Below are 18,265 nucleotides of genomic sequence, written 5' to 3' on the forward strand. Positions count from 1 at the left end.
CTGGTTTAAGTTTGAGCCCAAGATGATCATTCTATTATTTTAAGTGCATGTAAGGAGGAGAGTTCCTATCAAACAAATAGCATAGCAAATACAGGCCTTATAACTATGAAAGCAACTACTGTATGAGCAACCAACAAAATGTCACACACTCTACCTATAGGTATCTGGCAGTCCCTCTCCCTTCCTCTCTCTCTTACTAACTCCAGGAGTGGAGTCAGGTGTGTAGGAGTCAGGTGACCGGCTGGTCCTCATTACCACCTTATAGCCTTCAATAAATACCCGGTCCAGCCTTCACCACTCTGCCAGATCGTAACTTCAGTCTACCTGTTAATACACTGGTACAGGGATTTTTAAAATTTGAACCCGGAAATTGCTAAACGTCACGTCAGACTTAACCGAATACCGCCTCCACTGCCTGGATGCTAAACAACCCCGGGAAAACTATGACGATCTACGAGATCCCCAAAATCGTGGCTACAGCCTTCCCTCTAGCAGTTTCCCCGGCCAACATTCAGGCAGGATTCCGGGCAAGTGGGATATATCCCTTCAACCGAGAGCTATTCCAGGAGACGGCATTTGCACTGGCTTCAACAACAGACCGTCTTATAGTAAAGGCTGTTAGTCCAAAATATAGCACGTTGACTTCAGTAAATGCAACAAATGTCCCCTTTGGCATGGAAGTACCTTAGGGTCATAGAAAAACTTTTTTTCCAAAGACACAAGTGAGATCTGTTTTTTTTTTCTCAAAATGGCCCCAACAATACATCAGAGCCCATTGGCAATTACCACACCCCATATATTTGCTACTGTTATGGCTATAATGACATTTGGTGTCAAACTACATTTGTGAGGTCAGGGAATACAATTAAATAGGTTACAAGGATGAAAACCCAATAGTTTTCTTCTTACCATGGCAATCTAGGGTAAAAGATGCAAATTGTTAAAAAAACAACATTAAACGCCATGCTTTCGAAACTCGAGTCCTAGAAATAACAAACAATGGCACACGTACAATGTTGTAGTTGTTTAACACTAGAACAGCGAAGTTTTTTTACCTACTTTTAGCGCAAAGAGGTGTCGAATCACACGACCACTCTTCACAATGGGGGAGTGTGTACTGACGCACAAAAATCGCTGGATGGCGATGTCACACAAGAAGAGAAAATGACAAGACACTACCTCTAAAAATGCATAAAGTTCCAGAGAAGTAGGGACAGAGCAGAGAGTCATCTGAAAAGGAACATATATATATATATATATAATAGCGTATGCATGCCATTGTAGATGTAACGTAAGTGGAGAGGAGATTGATCTAGGAGATTGATCAAGACTGCGGGAGTTTTCATTACTAACGAATGAAAGTTGAAAAAAAATAATAACTGTAATATATAATAACTGTTGTCCCTTTCACACATAGTTCCATGTAATTTCCTTGGAATCCCAAGCTGTGTTGACCAGGTATCTGTAATGTTCACATTTATATATAACAGTAATAAATATAGCAATAAATGAGAGCTGTAAATAGTGTTATTCTTGCACAATTGCACCCACAACGTGCTATTGCCGTCCGGAGTTGATCAGCTCCAGATTGAACCAAGGTTCTTCGCTACAGAAATATTTTCACACAGTGACAAACATGTGATGCGTTTTATATAATATTCTTTGAACAACAGAACGGGACAGGCGCCAGAAACTGCCATAATATACCATACATACTGTATATCTGGTAATATATCGTACCTCCGTTTTATATTGAGAAATATGATGATAAATACATATAGGGCGGAGGTATGATATGTGGTGTGTTTAGTTGGCGAGCGGACAATTGGCTACTACAATGTACAATGTTGCCAAAATCAACTAGGCCCATCTAATGTTCGAAAACAAATCTACAAATATTAATCTGCTTACTGTATATCTATGGTACAACCGTCTTGCCTGTTGTGTATTATTATCATTGCCGACACAGGTCTATGAACATCTGATAATAAGGTGAAGGGCAGTATTATTCATCTTTACTTTATTGGGTGAATAAACTCAATATGATTGTACAGTTGTCTATAGGCAAGAATGGGCTTTAGTTGGCGAGCGGACATGCCACATATCATCCCCGTACCTCCATCCCACATGTATTCATCATCATATTTTTCAATATATCTTGTATTGTCTGAACGAACATTTATTTCGCCATATTACGTGACTTATGCACCTTAGGTTTTTGTGAACGGGACGATCAGAAAGAGATTTGTTTACCACGAAACAAGGAATGCAAAATCAAAAAAACAACGCATTACATTGGCCGTCCTATTGAGATGATAACAGTTTACAGATTGAACTCATATCTCTCGAGTATGTTTGCATATGAACACACTTATTCCTATGTAGCCTATTGCATTATTTTCATACATAATACATTCAATGCGCAGCTTTCCGAGAGCCCATGGCACATGAGAGTAATGAGAGTAAAGTTAAAGTTTTATATTATAGTCTTTGAACAACAGAGCGGGACAGGCGCGAGAAACTGCCATAATATATCATACATATATCTGCCATCCCACACCGTACCTCCATCCCACATGTAGCCTATTTATCATCATATTTTTCAATATACCTCCATAGCAGTCTACACGATTTAGCTAGGCTATATCTATAATTATATTATGAGAACATCAGTATTTTATTATGAGTGGGACTGCTCAGAATAAAAATTATAATACATTATATACTGTAGGCCTATTATAAATATCCGTTCGTTATATAATATTCATTGATGATTACATAATCAAATGTAGCCCGCAGCGCAGAGCGCAATAATGTCTTATTGAGTCAACACGAGTTGACTCGCTGGAACGAGACAGACTGATACACACCACACCTCTGCCATATCATACATCGGTCCCACATGTATTTATTTACCATCATATTTTTCAATATAAAACGGTATGATATGGCAGATATATATGGTACATTGCAGTCGTCCCGCTCCAGTTCTAGTAGATCGCCGACATCATGTTATTTGATGTACACATTTCACGGCAAGAGAATTACGATTTGTGGCAAGAGACAGTTTATTCACCCAACAATTGTTCGTTCACTAAACATTATAACATGAACACAGTGAGGATTCAAACAAACAAAATAATTAATACACTCTGCAATTGGCTACTACAATGTTGCCAAAATCAACTAGGCCTATCTAATGTTCGAAAACGAATCTACAAATATTAATCTGCGTATATCTATGGTACAACCGTCTTGCCTGTTGTGTATTATTATCATTGCCGACACAGGTCTAATCATAACTGAACATCTGATAATAAGATGAAGGGCAGTATTATTCATCTTTACTTTATTGGGTGAATAAACTCAATATGAATGATTGTACATTGTTGTCTATAGGCAAGAATGGGCTGAAACAAAAGTAGTTACAGACTCGCTCAAACTGTAGCGAGATTAGGAGACTACTAATTGTAAATAGTAATCCACAATTATGGTTATTACTGGTGGCCTGAGGTGGTCCAGTGGTCTAGCACCGTGGTCTACAGTGATATATAAAAATACATTATATACAATATTATAAATATCCGTTTGTTATATAATATTCATTGATGAGTACATGCATAATCAAACGGAGGCTACTGCAATTACTTTGCTGCGGGAGCTATGCATGCACCACACAACTTGATAGGTCTGTGTGTGCAGTGTATCATTCATAACTGTACATAGGCTACACATATCATAATATCTCATCACTATTGCATGGAACTTGGGTAAACCCGCTGTGAAAAAAAAAAACTCAGCTCCAACAAATCTGAAGGGATTGGGAGACAACTGTACAGTTTATCATTTTCATAACTGTCTGTACATATACATATCTTATGCATCCCTATTGCTATATATAAACACATTATGTTACATACGTATCAGTCTTATCCACTGTATCTAATTCAGCACTGAAGCCTGAAGTTTGAGCACAGTGTGTGTCCCCTTGCTACCTCTGCTGATATAAAAGAGAATTGCAGCCTTGGAGAAAAAGATGGCAGCCGAATTCCAAGGCAAATACACAGACACACACAGAAATACTGCAAAAACGCTTTATACTAACTAGATTTTGAAAATGTAAAGATGCTGGGTGGTAGAACGCACATATCTAAGAAAAGTCATGAAAGGAGGGTCCTGACATTTGATCGAGTGCAAAGGTAGATTTGTTTTTGTACTCACTGGTGCCCTATGACACCTCACGGCTTTCCTAGTGCATTAAGCAAAAAGGACACTGGGGGTAATACAATAGACACAAACTCACAAACAAATGGCATATGAAGGTTAAAGCTGAGAAATGCTCAACTACATTGTATGTCTTTATAATCTACTACTGTGGATGTCATATGTTGCATATAAGAAGAAAAGCACGGTGAGCTGCCTAAACGACTACCGCCCGGTGGCACTCACACCAATCATCATGAAGTGCTTCGAGAAACTAGTCCGGGCCCACAGTCACACGCCTCCCGCCCAACCTGGATCCATACCAGTTCGCCTACAGAGCCCACAGGTCCACAGAGGACGCCATCGCGACGACTCTCCACTCCACTCTATCCCACCTGGAGAGGGGAAACAGCTACGCGAGACTGCTCTTTGTGGACTTCAGCTCTGCCTTCAACACCATCCTTCCAGACAGGCTAGTGACCAAACTACTAGACCTGGGACTATCACACTCTATATGTGCATGGATCAAGGACTTCCTGTCCGACCGCCCCCAGAGGGTGCGGGTGGGCTCCCACACCTCCACAGCCCTCAGACTCAGCACTGGGTCCCCCCAGGGCTGCGTGCTAAGCCCCATCCTCTACAACCTCTACACCTACGACTTCACCCCCGTCCACCCCAGCAACTCCATCGTAAAGTTTGCAGACGACACCACCGTGGTGGGCTGCATCTCGGGGGGGGACGAGGCGGCGTACAGGGATGAGGTAGAGCAGCTGAGCAAGCTGTGCAAGGTTAACAACCTGCTGCTGAACCAGTCAAAGACCCAGGAAATCATCGTGGACTTCAGGAGGAAAAAATCTGAGGTCCAGCCCCTGCTCATCGACGGAGGGAGCGTGGAGAGAGTCTCAACCCTCCGATTCCTGGGGGTGCACATACAGGATGACCTGTCCTGGAAGAACAACACAGCAGCCATCATCAAGAAGGCACAACAGCGGCTCTTCTTCCTGAGAGTCCTCAGGAAGGACCACACCAGACAGGAGATACTGGTGGCCTTCTACCGCTGCGCAGTGGAGAGCATCCTCACCTACTGCATCTGCAACTGGTTCTCCAGCTGCACAGACGCAGAGAGGAATGCGCTACAGAGAGTCGTGAGAACGGCCCAGAAGATCACCGGCGCCCCCCTCCCCTCTCTGGAAGAGCTGTACAACACACGCTGCCTCAGGAAGGCCTCCAAGATCTCCAGAGACCCATCCCACCCTGGGTACGAACACTTTGCTCGGCTGCCCTCGAACAGGCGGTACAGGACCATGTTCGCAAGGACAAACAGACTGAAGCTCAGCTTCTACCCCAGGGCCATCCAGGCCCTGAACACAGCAAAGACCTAGGTTCTGGGCCCTGGACAGTCTGGACGGATTGATGGCAGCTGCTGGATTGAAAAATCAGGTGTAGTGCTGAGGCACAAATGTGTACATTTCAAGCCTGCAAACTGCGACACTTTAAATGAATGTGCAATAACACTATGTGCAATATGACAACCCTAGGGTACATAAGGTTGCAGAGAAATAGGAAATGTTAGAATAGGTATAGCATAGCATAGAGTACAGCACAGTGTTTTATCTGTACAGTATAGTATAGTGGATAGTGTACATAGCCTTTATTTATGTAAACCAGCCCCTTTCCCTTCGTCTTTTTAGTTTTTTTCTCTTTTTTTTTCTTTCCTAGCAGGGGAGCCACCCCTCCCAAATTTCGTTGTTTGGTACCTGTACTATAGCAATGACAATAAAGACCATTCACCATAAAGTTATGCTCTGTATATATATATGGGTATAGTACACTTACACACAGGACAAAGTGGCCTGGAACCCACAGTGGAAGGATAAGGGCATCCTTCTGATCAGCATGTTCCTGTTCAAAACCATGTACTGCATTTATCATTTTTATCCAACACTTAACTGGGATGTGCATGATTATGAATTACATGATAATTTGATGAAGTCCTTTCTCATACATGTAGTGTTTTTTTTGGCTTAGTGTTAGGAAACCATTTAATTTACCTTGATGAAATCAAGTAAAAAAAAAAAGAAGGTAGGCCTATTTAGGACCAACACAGCTAATGTGCTGATGTCCCATGAAGGGCATGCCAATTGTAATGCTGGATACAATGTTGTCTACATAGCTGTTTATCTTATTCAAATACCGGCTCAATCATTTGACTTACTGGGAAATGGCTCATGGGATCACAGTTGTAGGGCTGGACCCACGTTGCGGTTACATGAAGGTCAGCAATGAAAACCTCCTTTCCCTGTAGAATTCAAGTGCATCTAAAATTAGTAAATGCTAGAAAATGGTACGTAAAACATATGGCTGAGTTCCAGCTATCTATTAAAATCACAACAAGGCATATAAGCCACAAGATTACCTTTTCATCCAGTCACTTCAACAATCAACTATCCTTAGTATTGTGGGAGTTGCAACAAGGAGACAACAGACGTAGGTTGGAGTCGAGGTTGTTTACTTCTCTCACTTTCTGCTACATGCTAACATACACTCAGTGACAACAACAATCACATTAACCGGAACCGGAAACCCTTGCCCCTTTAACCCCCACTCTTAAAGGTACAAACCCCTCTTGGTGAATGTCTCTCCTATTAACCCAATGTGAATCACCACAGTATAAACATTTCTTGCATAAATGATTTGAAAAAACCATACCGTCGTAAGGCGATGACGTAGTCTATGCAAATATGCAGGCGCGGTATGATGACGTGCTCCAACCACTCCAACCAAATATGGTCCATCAAGCTTCCGGGTGATAGGCGTGATGTCCGCAGCTGGATATACTTGGAGAGTGTTTGTAAGGCTGGCGGCCATCTTAGGTGAGTCTGGTTGTGTTGTTAGGTTGGCGGCCATCTTAGGCGAGTCCGGTTGTGTTGTAAGGCTGGCGGCCATCTCAGGTGAGTCTGGTTGTGTTGCAAGACTGGCGGCCATCTTAGGTGAGTCTGATTGTATTGTAAGGTTGGCGGCCATCTTAGGTGAGTCTGGGTGTGTTGTAAGGCTGGCGGCCATCTTAGTTGAGTCTGGTTGTGTTGTAAGGCTGGCGGCCATCTTAGTTGAGTCTGGTTGTGTTGTTAGGCTGGCGGCCATCTTGGGTGAATCTGCAGGGCTGCCAAGTTTCACCAAAAGTTTGGAGTGAGATTTTTTGGCGGTGGAGCGACCCAAAACTGTTTCAGTATGACTTTTATTAAACTGCGGTTCCTCCCGGGCACGCCCACATACAACATCCGGGTCTTACATGCAACATTATCAGGTCACCCCTAGGTGTCCCTGTAACACAGGCTACTAACATATGTGTGGTGGCCTGGGAAAACCCTTCACATGGTGGCATTTTGACATTTTCATTTTTTTATATTTCCATAAATTAGAAGTTCTCAGCTATTCATAACTGGTTGAATGACTGAGATAGCCCTTTATTTTAAAAAGTTATGAGCATTTTAATGTATCATGTCAAAAAAAGTGAAAGGTGAGAAATGCTGCCCCCATGCTGCCCCCGACTCCTTTCTCCTCCGGGTCGGGGGAGGAGCCTATGCAGATCGGCCGGTCTCGTTTGTCTGCTTGTGATGCGGTGTTAGTCTGCTCGCCTCGTCGGTATGCGAGGGACAGATCCATTTGTGTGTCTTCTAGTTAAGATTGTATTACTTTATGCTTATTGTGAGCATCAGTAAACTGGTGTCGTGTATTCTTATTGGTTATGAATCAAACAACAGCTAGTGAGTTTAAGATGATTTAATCCGAGTTACAAACAGATTTATACATACACGTGTTGATCCTGGGGCCTGGTGACAAAAAGAGACCGCTTCCCCCCTTCCTCGCTGGTTTTCCCTAGTCCCCTAGATCCCTGCCCTCTTATGCAAATACAGTCACAGGTCATAGCCTATCACCTTATCTAGATGGTCATGAGGGCCGTCCCCTGTGATGTCACTGTGATGTCACCCTTCCGGGTGCCCGCTGGTGCAAACATGAAGGCTACAGAATAGCATGACCCCCTATCATACTATCTATGCATGTGTGTGGAAATATACGACACTGGCAATAACACAGGTGGAAGTATCGTGCATCTAAAATTAGTCAATGCTAGAAAATGGTACGTAAAACATATGGCTGAGTTCCAGCTATCTATTAAAATCACAACAAGGCATATAAGCCACAAGATTACCTTTTCATCCAGTCACTTCAACAATCAACTATCCTTAGTATAAACATTTCTTGCATAAATGATTTGAAAAAAACATACCGTCGTAAGGCGATGACTAGTCTATGCAAATATGCAGGCGCGGTCTCTTCGCCCCGCTCCCCTCAGGCAGGAGGGTGCGGTCCATAAATACTGTGAAGGTCCGACACACCAACAGCTTTTTCCCCACAGCCATCCGGCTCCTAAATGCCGCTGGCCCCCCCCCCCCTGACCTGACCCCTATCTATCTACCCTCCCTCCACCCCCACCCAGAGAGCTTTGCACTGTCTGGATATGAACACTTGAACACTTGAATCTCTGCACTTTATATTTATATTAATTATGACTCTTGCACTTTGATGTTGGTTTGCACTGTCTTGTCCTGTCTTGCACCTGTCCTTCTGTAAACCGTGCTCCATGGTACCAAACCAAATTCCTAACATGTTTACATGTCATGGCAATAAAAGTCTTCTGATTCTGATTCTGATTCTGGGTATGATGACGCGCTCCAACCACTCCAACCAAATATGGTCCATCAAGCTTCCGGGTGATAGGCGTGATGTCCGCAGCTGGATATACTTGGAGAGTGTTTGTAAGGCTGGCGGCCATCTTAGGTGAGTCTGGTTGTGTTGTTAGGCTGGCGGCCATCTTAGGTGAGTCTGGTTGTGTTGTAAGGCTGGTGGCCATCTTAGTTGAGTCTGGTTGTGCTGTAAGGCTGGCGGCCATCTTAGCTGAGTCTGGGTGTGTTGTAAGGCTGGCGGCCATCTTGGGTGAGTCTGGTTGTGTTGTAAGGCTGGCGGCCATCTTAGGTGAGTCTGGTTGTGTTGTTAGGCTGGCGGTCATCTTGGGTGAATCTGCAGGGCTGCCAAGTTTCACCAAAAGTTTGGAGTGAGATTTTTTGGCGGTGGAGCGACCCAAAACTGTTTCAGTATGACTTTTATTAAACTGCGGTTCCTCCCGCGCACGCCCACATACAACATCCGGGTCTTACATGCAACATTATCAGGTCACCCCTAGGTGTCCCTGTAACACAGGCTACTAACATATGCCTATATGTAACAAAAACTGTGCATGTTTTGGCAGCGGCGGCCCCTCTCTCCCACCCAATTATTTGTGCTAGTTTCCTGCAATTTTACATGTTGTTCATAATAAACCAGCACAAGAAATGAAAATAATAACTCATAAATAATAACATTTTATAAAACAAGAAAAAAATTCTGACAATATATCATATTTATGAAATCGTAATAAACAAATACAGTAGCCTACAGACTCTAAAAGAAAAATGGGCCCCATCAACAGGACTCAGCCCCTTGGTCAGCAGCAGGAAGACCTGTGGTTATCATCTTATATACAGTGCATTGCTCATAGATGGCTATCATGTTATACAGTACATACCAGGGTTTTTCCTGGGTCCGAATGAGGGCTTGGTGGGTGATTTTGTGCGCGCACAGCGCGCCCATATTTTTTTTGAGGGACCCCCAATTGTTGTATTTGTATTGTAAATTGTAATTATTATTAATTATTATTATTATTATTATTAATGTACCTGGTTATGTTACAGTAGAGAAACAAAAAACAGTTACCAAACTGAGTAGCTAAGATTGGCAAAAGATTGGCGTGGTGCAACCGAAATTAGTAAACAACTAGTTTGAAACTAACTAGTAACAACTAGGGGTTTAGTAATGACTTAGGCCATATTGGTGCAACCCAGTCCAGTAGGCTACCAGATACGATGTTGTAATGTATGCACATATTTTGCTACCACGGTTGCCAGACGGAATTGACAATGTCCAGCCCAACCGGTCTAAAAGCTGCCGAATCCACCCGTCCAGTGTGACCAAAAGTAGCCCAATCTGGTGTGGCGGGTGGCGCCAATAGGAAAAGGGGAGGTGCCCAAAGGAAAGCACTTAGGGCTCACCTTAGGGGGAACGCCAGAGCGCAGCCGTGTGATCAGGTCGGAGGTAAGGTAGTTGCACACCAGTGGAGGCTGGTGACTTCCAGAATTGAGGAGGCCAATTTTTTTTCCGCTTGCTCGCTTCACTCGCGATGGAATGTTCCCTGTTCTTCTTATCTGTCTTTGTTAAAAATTATTAATTTGTGTTTGGCGGTACTGAAGGGATTGGGACACTCTCAGGATGGTGGATGAAGCAGCTTTTATTGCCTGCACAAAGGGTCATCAAATAAACAAAACAATTGGCATGAATCTCTGGTCCGCCTGCAGCAGCTATTGTCCCTTCTGCTCAGGCTCACAACATTCACCACAACATACTACATACAATCAATGACATGTCAAAAGCACTCAAACACTATGTCAATCACACAATCACACAATATACAATTCAGAACAATACTTCATCCATTTCTAATATTTATCCTGCAGAACAGTTCTCATACACGCGTGTGGCGGAAAAAGGTACTACACTTGGAATGCAACATGACGTTACTGACTAGCCATGCCCTAGCTCGCGAATGCTAGCAACACCACGAGTGGACTCTTACAAAATGCACCAAAACATAGAACTCAAACAACATATGTAATAAGTTACCTGCGCAATGGGTCATGGTCCGCCTGCAGCAGCTATTGTCCCTGTGTGTACTGTCTGTGGTTAGGTCGATCAGCTGATCTTCCTCAGCGGCTGTCAGGTTTAGGCGTCGGATGCATTGTCTTTGCATGGAAACCGTATCCATGTCTTGTGCTTTCTCCAAGACTAGAAAAAGAAAAGTACTTCTCAAATTGACTTTCGAGTGCCTCCAAGTGATCAACAATTGCGCATTTCACGTCAGGCGAGGCATCGCGGAATCCGCGGATTTTTTTTTTTTCAGCTGACGTTATGTGAGACTCTAGAATCATTTATTTTGTAAATAGTTTTTGTCAAAAGTAGCTTATTATTGCCTATTAATGCTTGTACTTTACTCAATATCATTTGTTATATTTTTTAATTCTCACTGATTATTTTGGTGAGTATCTGCAGTACCTCTGCAGTACCTCTGGTTGAAGACCACTGAGGTAGAGGTCTCCCCGAAATGTCCATGGTCGTAGTGATTACTGCGCTATTACTACCAAAATATAGTTCTCTCTCCTACCCAACTGTATAGCCTATTATACAATGAGTATATGTACAGTGTATAGTAAGACATTTGTTTTACTTCCTTTGAGTCGAAAATAATGCCTGTGTATTCAATAAATAACATATTTATAGAATTCAGTATTCTGTGAACCAACGAATGATACGAGAATTGTATTAGTGTGCAGTAATACTCAGGTTGAGAAGCCCTACAAATAACCTGATACAATTCGTATCGCAGACAGTTGAGATTTGAAAGAAGTCACTATGTAAGTACATCTAAGGCGTTCTATGAGAAAATAGAGCTAGCTACATGATGTTTATTACCTTACATGCTGCCAGATAATCACTGTAAAAGTAATTAAAGAATATAAGCTTTTAATTGAGCCACACAAGATGGTTTCAAGTCCAGTTGCCAGTTGTGATTTTAGCGAGCTAGTTTAGACAGGCCGCCTGTTCTAACGCAATGTTTACATTTTCAATAATATTAGCCAGTTAGTAATTAATACATCTAAAGCAATGAATTTTAACTGTAGACTACAGAAGCAACGATGACTCCATTAGCTAATTTATGAACTACAAAGTGGTTGTTAGTTAGCTAGCTAAGTCTTGTTTCTTGCCTCGTGCAGCACTTTGCGCCAGTATGTGGTCACGACTGTGGTCACGACATGTGCTCGTGACTGTCTTTAATTGTGTTCCAAATGTACACGTGGTAGTCATGTCAAACTTTGCTATGTTAAAATTGTAGAATGAGAAGTTTAATTTGTATGTTTCTTCCAGTTCCATTCCAGTTTTAACCCAAACCCTAAAATGACGGGTCGAGCCAGAGCAAGATCGAGGGGTCGTGCACGCGGTCAAGAGACTGGGCCACCAGGGGCGGTGTCGGTGAGTTCATTAATAATCCTTATACACATCAATTACCAACATATTGTAGGAATTAATTCTGCCCACAGGATTTCGCCGTTACGCATGGCTGTACCAACATGGCTGTATGAATTTAGGCTACTGTAGGGTCTTGATGGTCAAATCTTATGTAAATGTATAAATTAAAATGTGTGATGTGAGAACCCCTGATCTTGGAGAGAGCAACAGCAAGACACAATCATTTGGGCAAGGGTGATCACAAAATGTCAGAGGTTTTCCGGTATGAAGATTTTATAAATTGTGTAGTGTATCCTCGATATAAATATAATAGGATGAGAATGGATCAGGCTAAATAAGATTACTTCACTTACCTTTATGAGTTTTCACAGTAATTTTGTGGAGTGGTGTTGATATGAAACATGAGTTATTATAGGAACTGGTAAGGGCTTTCAATAGTATAGTAAAATAGTAAAAAAGTATTTTTGATTACATTTGAATGTTTTTTCTTAAAGGCTCCCCCTCAGGAGGAAGCACGGCCAGTTCACTCCACTTCTGATGGTCAACTTGTGGGTCGTGGAAGACAGAAAATTGCCCCGGGACTTTGGTCCTCAGAAGGTGCAGTGTTCTATGGTCATTTAAAGTAGCTAATGCATATTAGGGGTGCAACGGTTCTCTGTTTATATTGAACTGTATGGTTTGCCATCCACGGTTCAATATGCACCAGTGAATTTTCGGTGTATGATGCGTTCCATTGAGTCGGAGGTCGAGTTTGTCTGGAACGCAGTTGCTTCTGTAACTTGTTCAAATGTTTGTTCATGGCGAGCGGATTTGAGAGTTGAGGGAACGAAAACAGTGAACAGAAAAGTTACTGCAAGCATTGATTAATCATGTCTTTCTGCGTATATGGTCTACCTGTCAAGCCTAAAGTGCACTTTTACTTTGAATTCTTCCTCTCCTATACCAGTAGTCAAGCCTAACATTTTACATTTGAAATGTGTTCAATCAATGTGTTTAATGTGAAATGAGAGTGAGTGAAACTGCATTATTTCTCTGCCCTTTGTTTCCACAGATCTTCTTAAGATATCTGCACTCTTTCAGCAGGTGAAGATCGGAAAGAGGGTTGGACGCCGCGGTGATTTCCATGATGTAGGAATCAACACCAGGCAGGCCATGGAACATGTCAAGGAATCCAAGACTGGTGTGTTAGCCAGCCATTACATGGTTACAATTATAGTATAGTTTTAGAATAATGAACAACATGATACATCCATGTATGAAATCCTCATTAAACCCATTGCAGAAGAATGTCATTGTTCTGTTTTCTGTAATATAATGCTGTCATCTGTGATATGTCTTCAGGGTCCTCTGGCTCTCCTATTCAACTGAAAGCCAACTTCTTCTGCATCCTTTCCCACCCTCAGTGGGTGCTTTACCAGTACCATGTGGACTACAAGCCCCCCATAGAGTCCCGCCGCATGCGTTCTGCCCTCTTGTATCATCATAACGAGACGCTAGGCTCAGCCCGCACCTTTGATGGAGCCCTCCTCTTCCTGCCTCACAGACTTGAGAACCGGGTACAGTACACTAGAGGGTTCGGTTCTTCTGGTGGCTCCATCACTCGGATTTGTGATAGACTAAGATCATAATTTACCAAACGGCATGTAAGAACTTCACACAGTAGTTAACTGTTAATTGTTGGAGCAAGAGTGAAAAACATACTAACTACAGTATGATGGATACCCATACTGATGGATCAGCTCCCACATGCTGTTTTGAGAAGGAGACTGTTATTTGAGAAGGAGACTGTCATTTGAGAAGATGCTGTTATTTTGTAGGAGACTGTACTTCAGACTCGGACCAATCATGGAGAGGATGTCCAGATCACTATCACTCTGACCAATGAGTTGCCACCCACCTCTCCAGTGTGCCTGCAGTTCTACAACATAATCTTCAGAAGGTCAGAGCACCCAGTGAAAGGTTATGGTTGTGTTGACCTATAATAAGACACAAACTCTCACGTTTCTCTGTCGGTCTCTATTCCGTCATTGTCTGTAAAAAAGTTTTTCTCTGTTTGTTCTAGGGTGCTGCGGATGCTAAACATGCAACAAATTGGACGCCATTACTACGACCCAAATGAACCACTCAATATCCCACAGCACAGGTCTGTGCCTTACCTGTCTCGGCAGTGGTTTTACCCATAAAGACAAAAGAGACAGAATAAAGATGTTGTTGTGTCCTTCATTGTGTGGCATGTTGTATGCATGTGCTCTTCAGACTGACCATCTGGCCTGGCTTCACCACCACCATCCTGCAGTATGAGTCGAGCATCATGCTGAGTATGGATGTGAGCCACAAGGTGCTGCGCAGTGAAACAGTGCTCACTTTCATGGGCAATCTCAAGCAGCAGTGTGGGGACCAGCGCTTCATGGAGGCCTGCACCAAGGAGCTGGTGGGCCAAATTGTCCTCACCAAGTAAGACCCACCACTAGATGAACGCAGAGATACAACTGTTGTTTCTCTACGGTAACGCTTTACAGTAATGCAGAGTAGGTACTAAGCACTAAGCTCTACTTTGATTTGTGCATATTCATATTTATTTAAAAAAATTATAACCAAATGTTTATTCAACCTTATAATAACCACTTTTACATTGTTGCAAAGAAACATTCACATTTATAACAACCAACTGTCTATGGGAATTTTTTCTCTCAGGTACAATAACAAGACTTACAGGATTGATGATATCGCATGGGACCACACTCCTACTAACACATTCAAGAGAGGGAACTCTGACATCTTCTTCAAAGAATACTACAAAACTGTAGGTGTTGTCTCATAAACTTAAACTATCAGACCATATCACTGACCATGTGTCACAGCAACCACTGAACTCATTATGATTTAACACTTTCATTCAGCAATATAGTCTGGACATCACCGACAACCGGCAGGCCCTTCTGGTAAGCCATGTGAAGAAGATGGGCCCTTCTGGGGGGCCACCCACTGGCCCAGCCATTCTCATCCCAGAGTTCTGCTACCTTACAGGTACCACTGACTTGACACTAGAGAAACCTTACAAACACTACTTATGGACAGTATTTATTTTAGTATTATATACACTGCTACTTTTTGTTTTTTTTAATAGGCCTGACGGACAAGATGCGCAGTGACTTCAACATCATGAAGGACCTGGCCACCCACACCAGACTGAACCCAGAGCAGAGGGAGCAGCGTCTCAATCGCTTTGTCAATAACATCCACAAGTACGTCACACTCTATATGGTTTGACTATGAGCAGCCTTGCACTGATGTAATGTTGACTCTACACCCCAGCTTTAAGTGGTTACAATATTGATATCACAACGTTGATTGCAAAACTGACCACCTTGCAGGAACCCTGAGGCTGAGGCTGAAATTAATACCTGGGGGCTCAACTTTGACAACAAACTCCTGAACCTCACAGGCAGAGTCCTCCCTGCTGAGAGGAATATCCAAGGATCCAGATCGGTATTGAATACATCAGAAATGATGTCCCCAGTGTGGCTTATTACAGTACTTGTTACCTGCAGTTTGAAGCTCTTGCTAAACATTTCTGTTTTACTGCAACATGTACTGATCTAGCTCCAAACAAGAATGTTTGCTGGTCATGTATTTGCATGTATATGTCAATGTCATAATCTGTGATTGCAACAAACTTTTTGTCTCCCAGTACGAGTACAACGCTTGGGCAGCAGACTGGTCCAAAGAAATGGGGGGGATCCCCCTGATCAGCAGCCGGCCACTGGACAACTGGATCATGTTCCTTACCCACCGCAACGCTGACGTAGCCCACGCCCTCCTGGACGGCTTAAACAAGGTGTCCCCACCCATGGGCATCCGCATGCAGAGGCCTGTTATGTGAGTTCTCACTCTGGGTTGGAGGAGACTGTGGAAGGAGGCACAAACACACACACACACACACACACACACGCACACACACACACACACACACACACACACACACACACACACACACACACACACACACACACACACACACAGTACTAAGGCACCACCTAGTGGCAGGGAGCAACATATGATACCTAAGTTAATTACAACGGTGAGTCCAGCTGTGAATGGGCACAGCTAGAATTAAGGTTCCAAGCTTGAGTACTTTAAGCTGCAGTATTGTACCACAGGTGTTTTACAAAGCCTTGAGTATTCTTTGCCAATCATACTTGGGTGTTATCTCAAAATGAACATGGTATCATCAGTGGAAGTCCCATTGGTTAGATGTCCCAGTGCTTTGACAGTTTTGGTCTGTGTACAGGGTGGAGTACGAGGACCGCCAGGAGTCTCTGCTCAGGGCTCTGCAGCACAACGTTACAGAGACCACCCAGATGATTAGTCTCTGAGCATAACATGTCTAGTAATCGTCTTAATCTGTGTCCAGGTAACCACCTCTAGGTGTTGAATGAGGACTAAAGCATGTGTGTTACCTCCTCAGGTAGTGGTGATCCTCCCCAGCAACAGGAAGGATAAGTATGACAGTGTGAAAAAGTACCTGTGTGTGGACTGTCCCACCCCCAGCCAGTGTGTGTTGGCTCGCACCCTTTCCCGCCAACAGGTCGTCATGACTGTGGCCACCAAGATTGCCCTGCAGATGAACTGCAAGATGGGAGGAGAGCTCTGGAGTGTGGAGATCCCAGTAAGTCGCACAGTGAATTGAAATAAACCCAAAGTCACAAATGTTGTTGGGGCCCAATATATTAAAAAACGGCTGTGCACATACAGACCAAAGCTCATGATAAGTTTAAAGTGGAATTTTATTATTTGTTGTTTTCATTATTCAATAGACACATTAAAAAAAGATGAAGATATATATATAAATGGTCAAGATATCTCGCTTTGAATGCCATCATCAGTCCTGATGTTCCAAATTGCCCAAGATTCCCTATTCCAGATTATATTAACTCTGGGGCTTTTTTAGGAAGTAAACATAGACTTTGAGTTTTGATAGCTATGATACGTTTTGAAATTATGATAGTTTGAGATGGTATGCATTATGGATTGACCAGAAATACACATGAACATCAATTTTGGGTAAACTTCCTATTTTTAATGTGGATAACATTTATCTGACTGACTACCTCACATGGGTGCAGGTACAATTTCTACAGCGTGTTCTATTTCTACAACCACACATTTCACACCTATGTGATCTCCATCCACAATCTTATGTTCCACCCCATGTATCTCAATAGAAGCATGTGCTAAACCAAACTTTGTAAGGTGTAACTTCACCTGCCTCTGTTTCACAGCTCCAGCAGCTGATGATCGTGGGCATTGACTGCTACCACGACATAGCTGCAGGGAAGAGGTCCATTTGGCCAGTCTCAATAAGGGCATGTCCAGGTATGTGGATGAGCATGGAGAAGTATGGCCTTGGGTTATGAATGTGCTCTTTACCACCAATGTTGGTAGCCAGTACCAACTGATTCCTCTTGTTTTCCAGGTGGTTCTCCAAGTGTGTGGTTCAGAGCCGTGGTCAGGAGATCATGCATGGCTTGAAAGTGGCTCTGCAAGGCAAGTTCAGTGAAACAACAAAGCATTTCAAATAAGATACCATATCAAAATTGACCACTGACTGCCACATTGTAACAATCTCTTCCAAGTCTTCTTTTCAACATAATCCCTCAGAGTATGGAGGACCAAGTCTGACAAAATTAACAATAAATATATAGACACATAAATGAATGTATGAATAAATACACATACAAATACACACAGTATACCGCAATACATTTCTATATGTATTTATTCTTTTCCACATTTATTCTTTCTTTTCCACATTCATTCTTTCTTTTCCACATTGTTTTCCACATTCATTCTTTCTTTTCCACATTGTTTTCCACATTCATTCTTT

The 18,265-nt window shown here is 42.7% G+C and overlaps 1 protein-coding gene across 1 annotated transcript; it reads left to right on the plus strand.

Annotated features, from left to right (window-relative positions):
* Positions 1 to 443: 443 nt before the first annotated feature.
* LOC308149763 (piwi-like protein 1) lies at positions 444 to 17,960 on the plus strand (the record flags this gene model as incomplete). Its single annotated transcript, XM_080522654.1, has 13 exons — positions 444 to 531; positions 13,430 to 13,558; positions 13,720 to 13,934; positions 14,196 to 14,317; positions 14,635 to 14,832; positions 15,073 to 15,181; positions 15,279 to 15,405; positions 15,506 to 15,642; positions 16,070 to 16,257; positions 16,670 to 16,721; positions 16,847 to 17,047; positions 17,661 to 17,719; positions 17,855 to 17,960. 13 exons carry the CDS (start codon positions 444 to 446, stop codon positions 17,958 to 17,960), a joined length of 1,731 nt encoding a protein of 576 aa, XP_080378780.1.
* Between the last annotated feature and the right edge of the window lie 305 nt (positions 17,961 to 18,265).

The sequence above is a fragment of the Nansenia antarctica genome, assembly GCF_963989245.1.
Source record: "Nansenia antarctica genome assembly, chromosome: 2".
Taxonomy (NCBI): Eukaryota; Metazoa; Chordata; class Actinopteri; order Argentiniformes; family Microstomatidae; genus Nansenia; species Nansenia antarctica.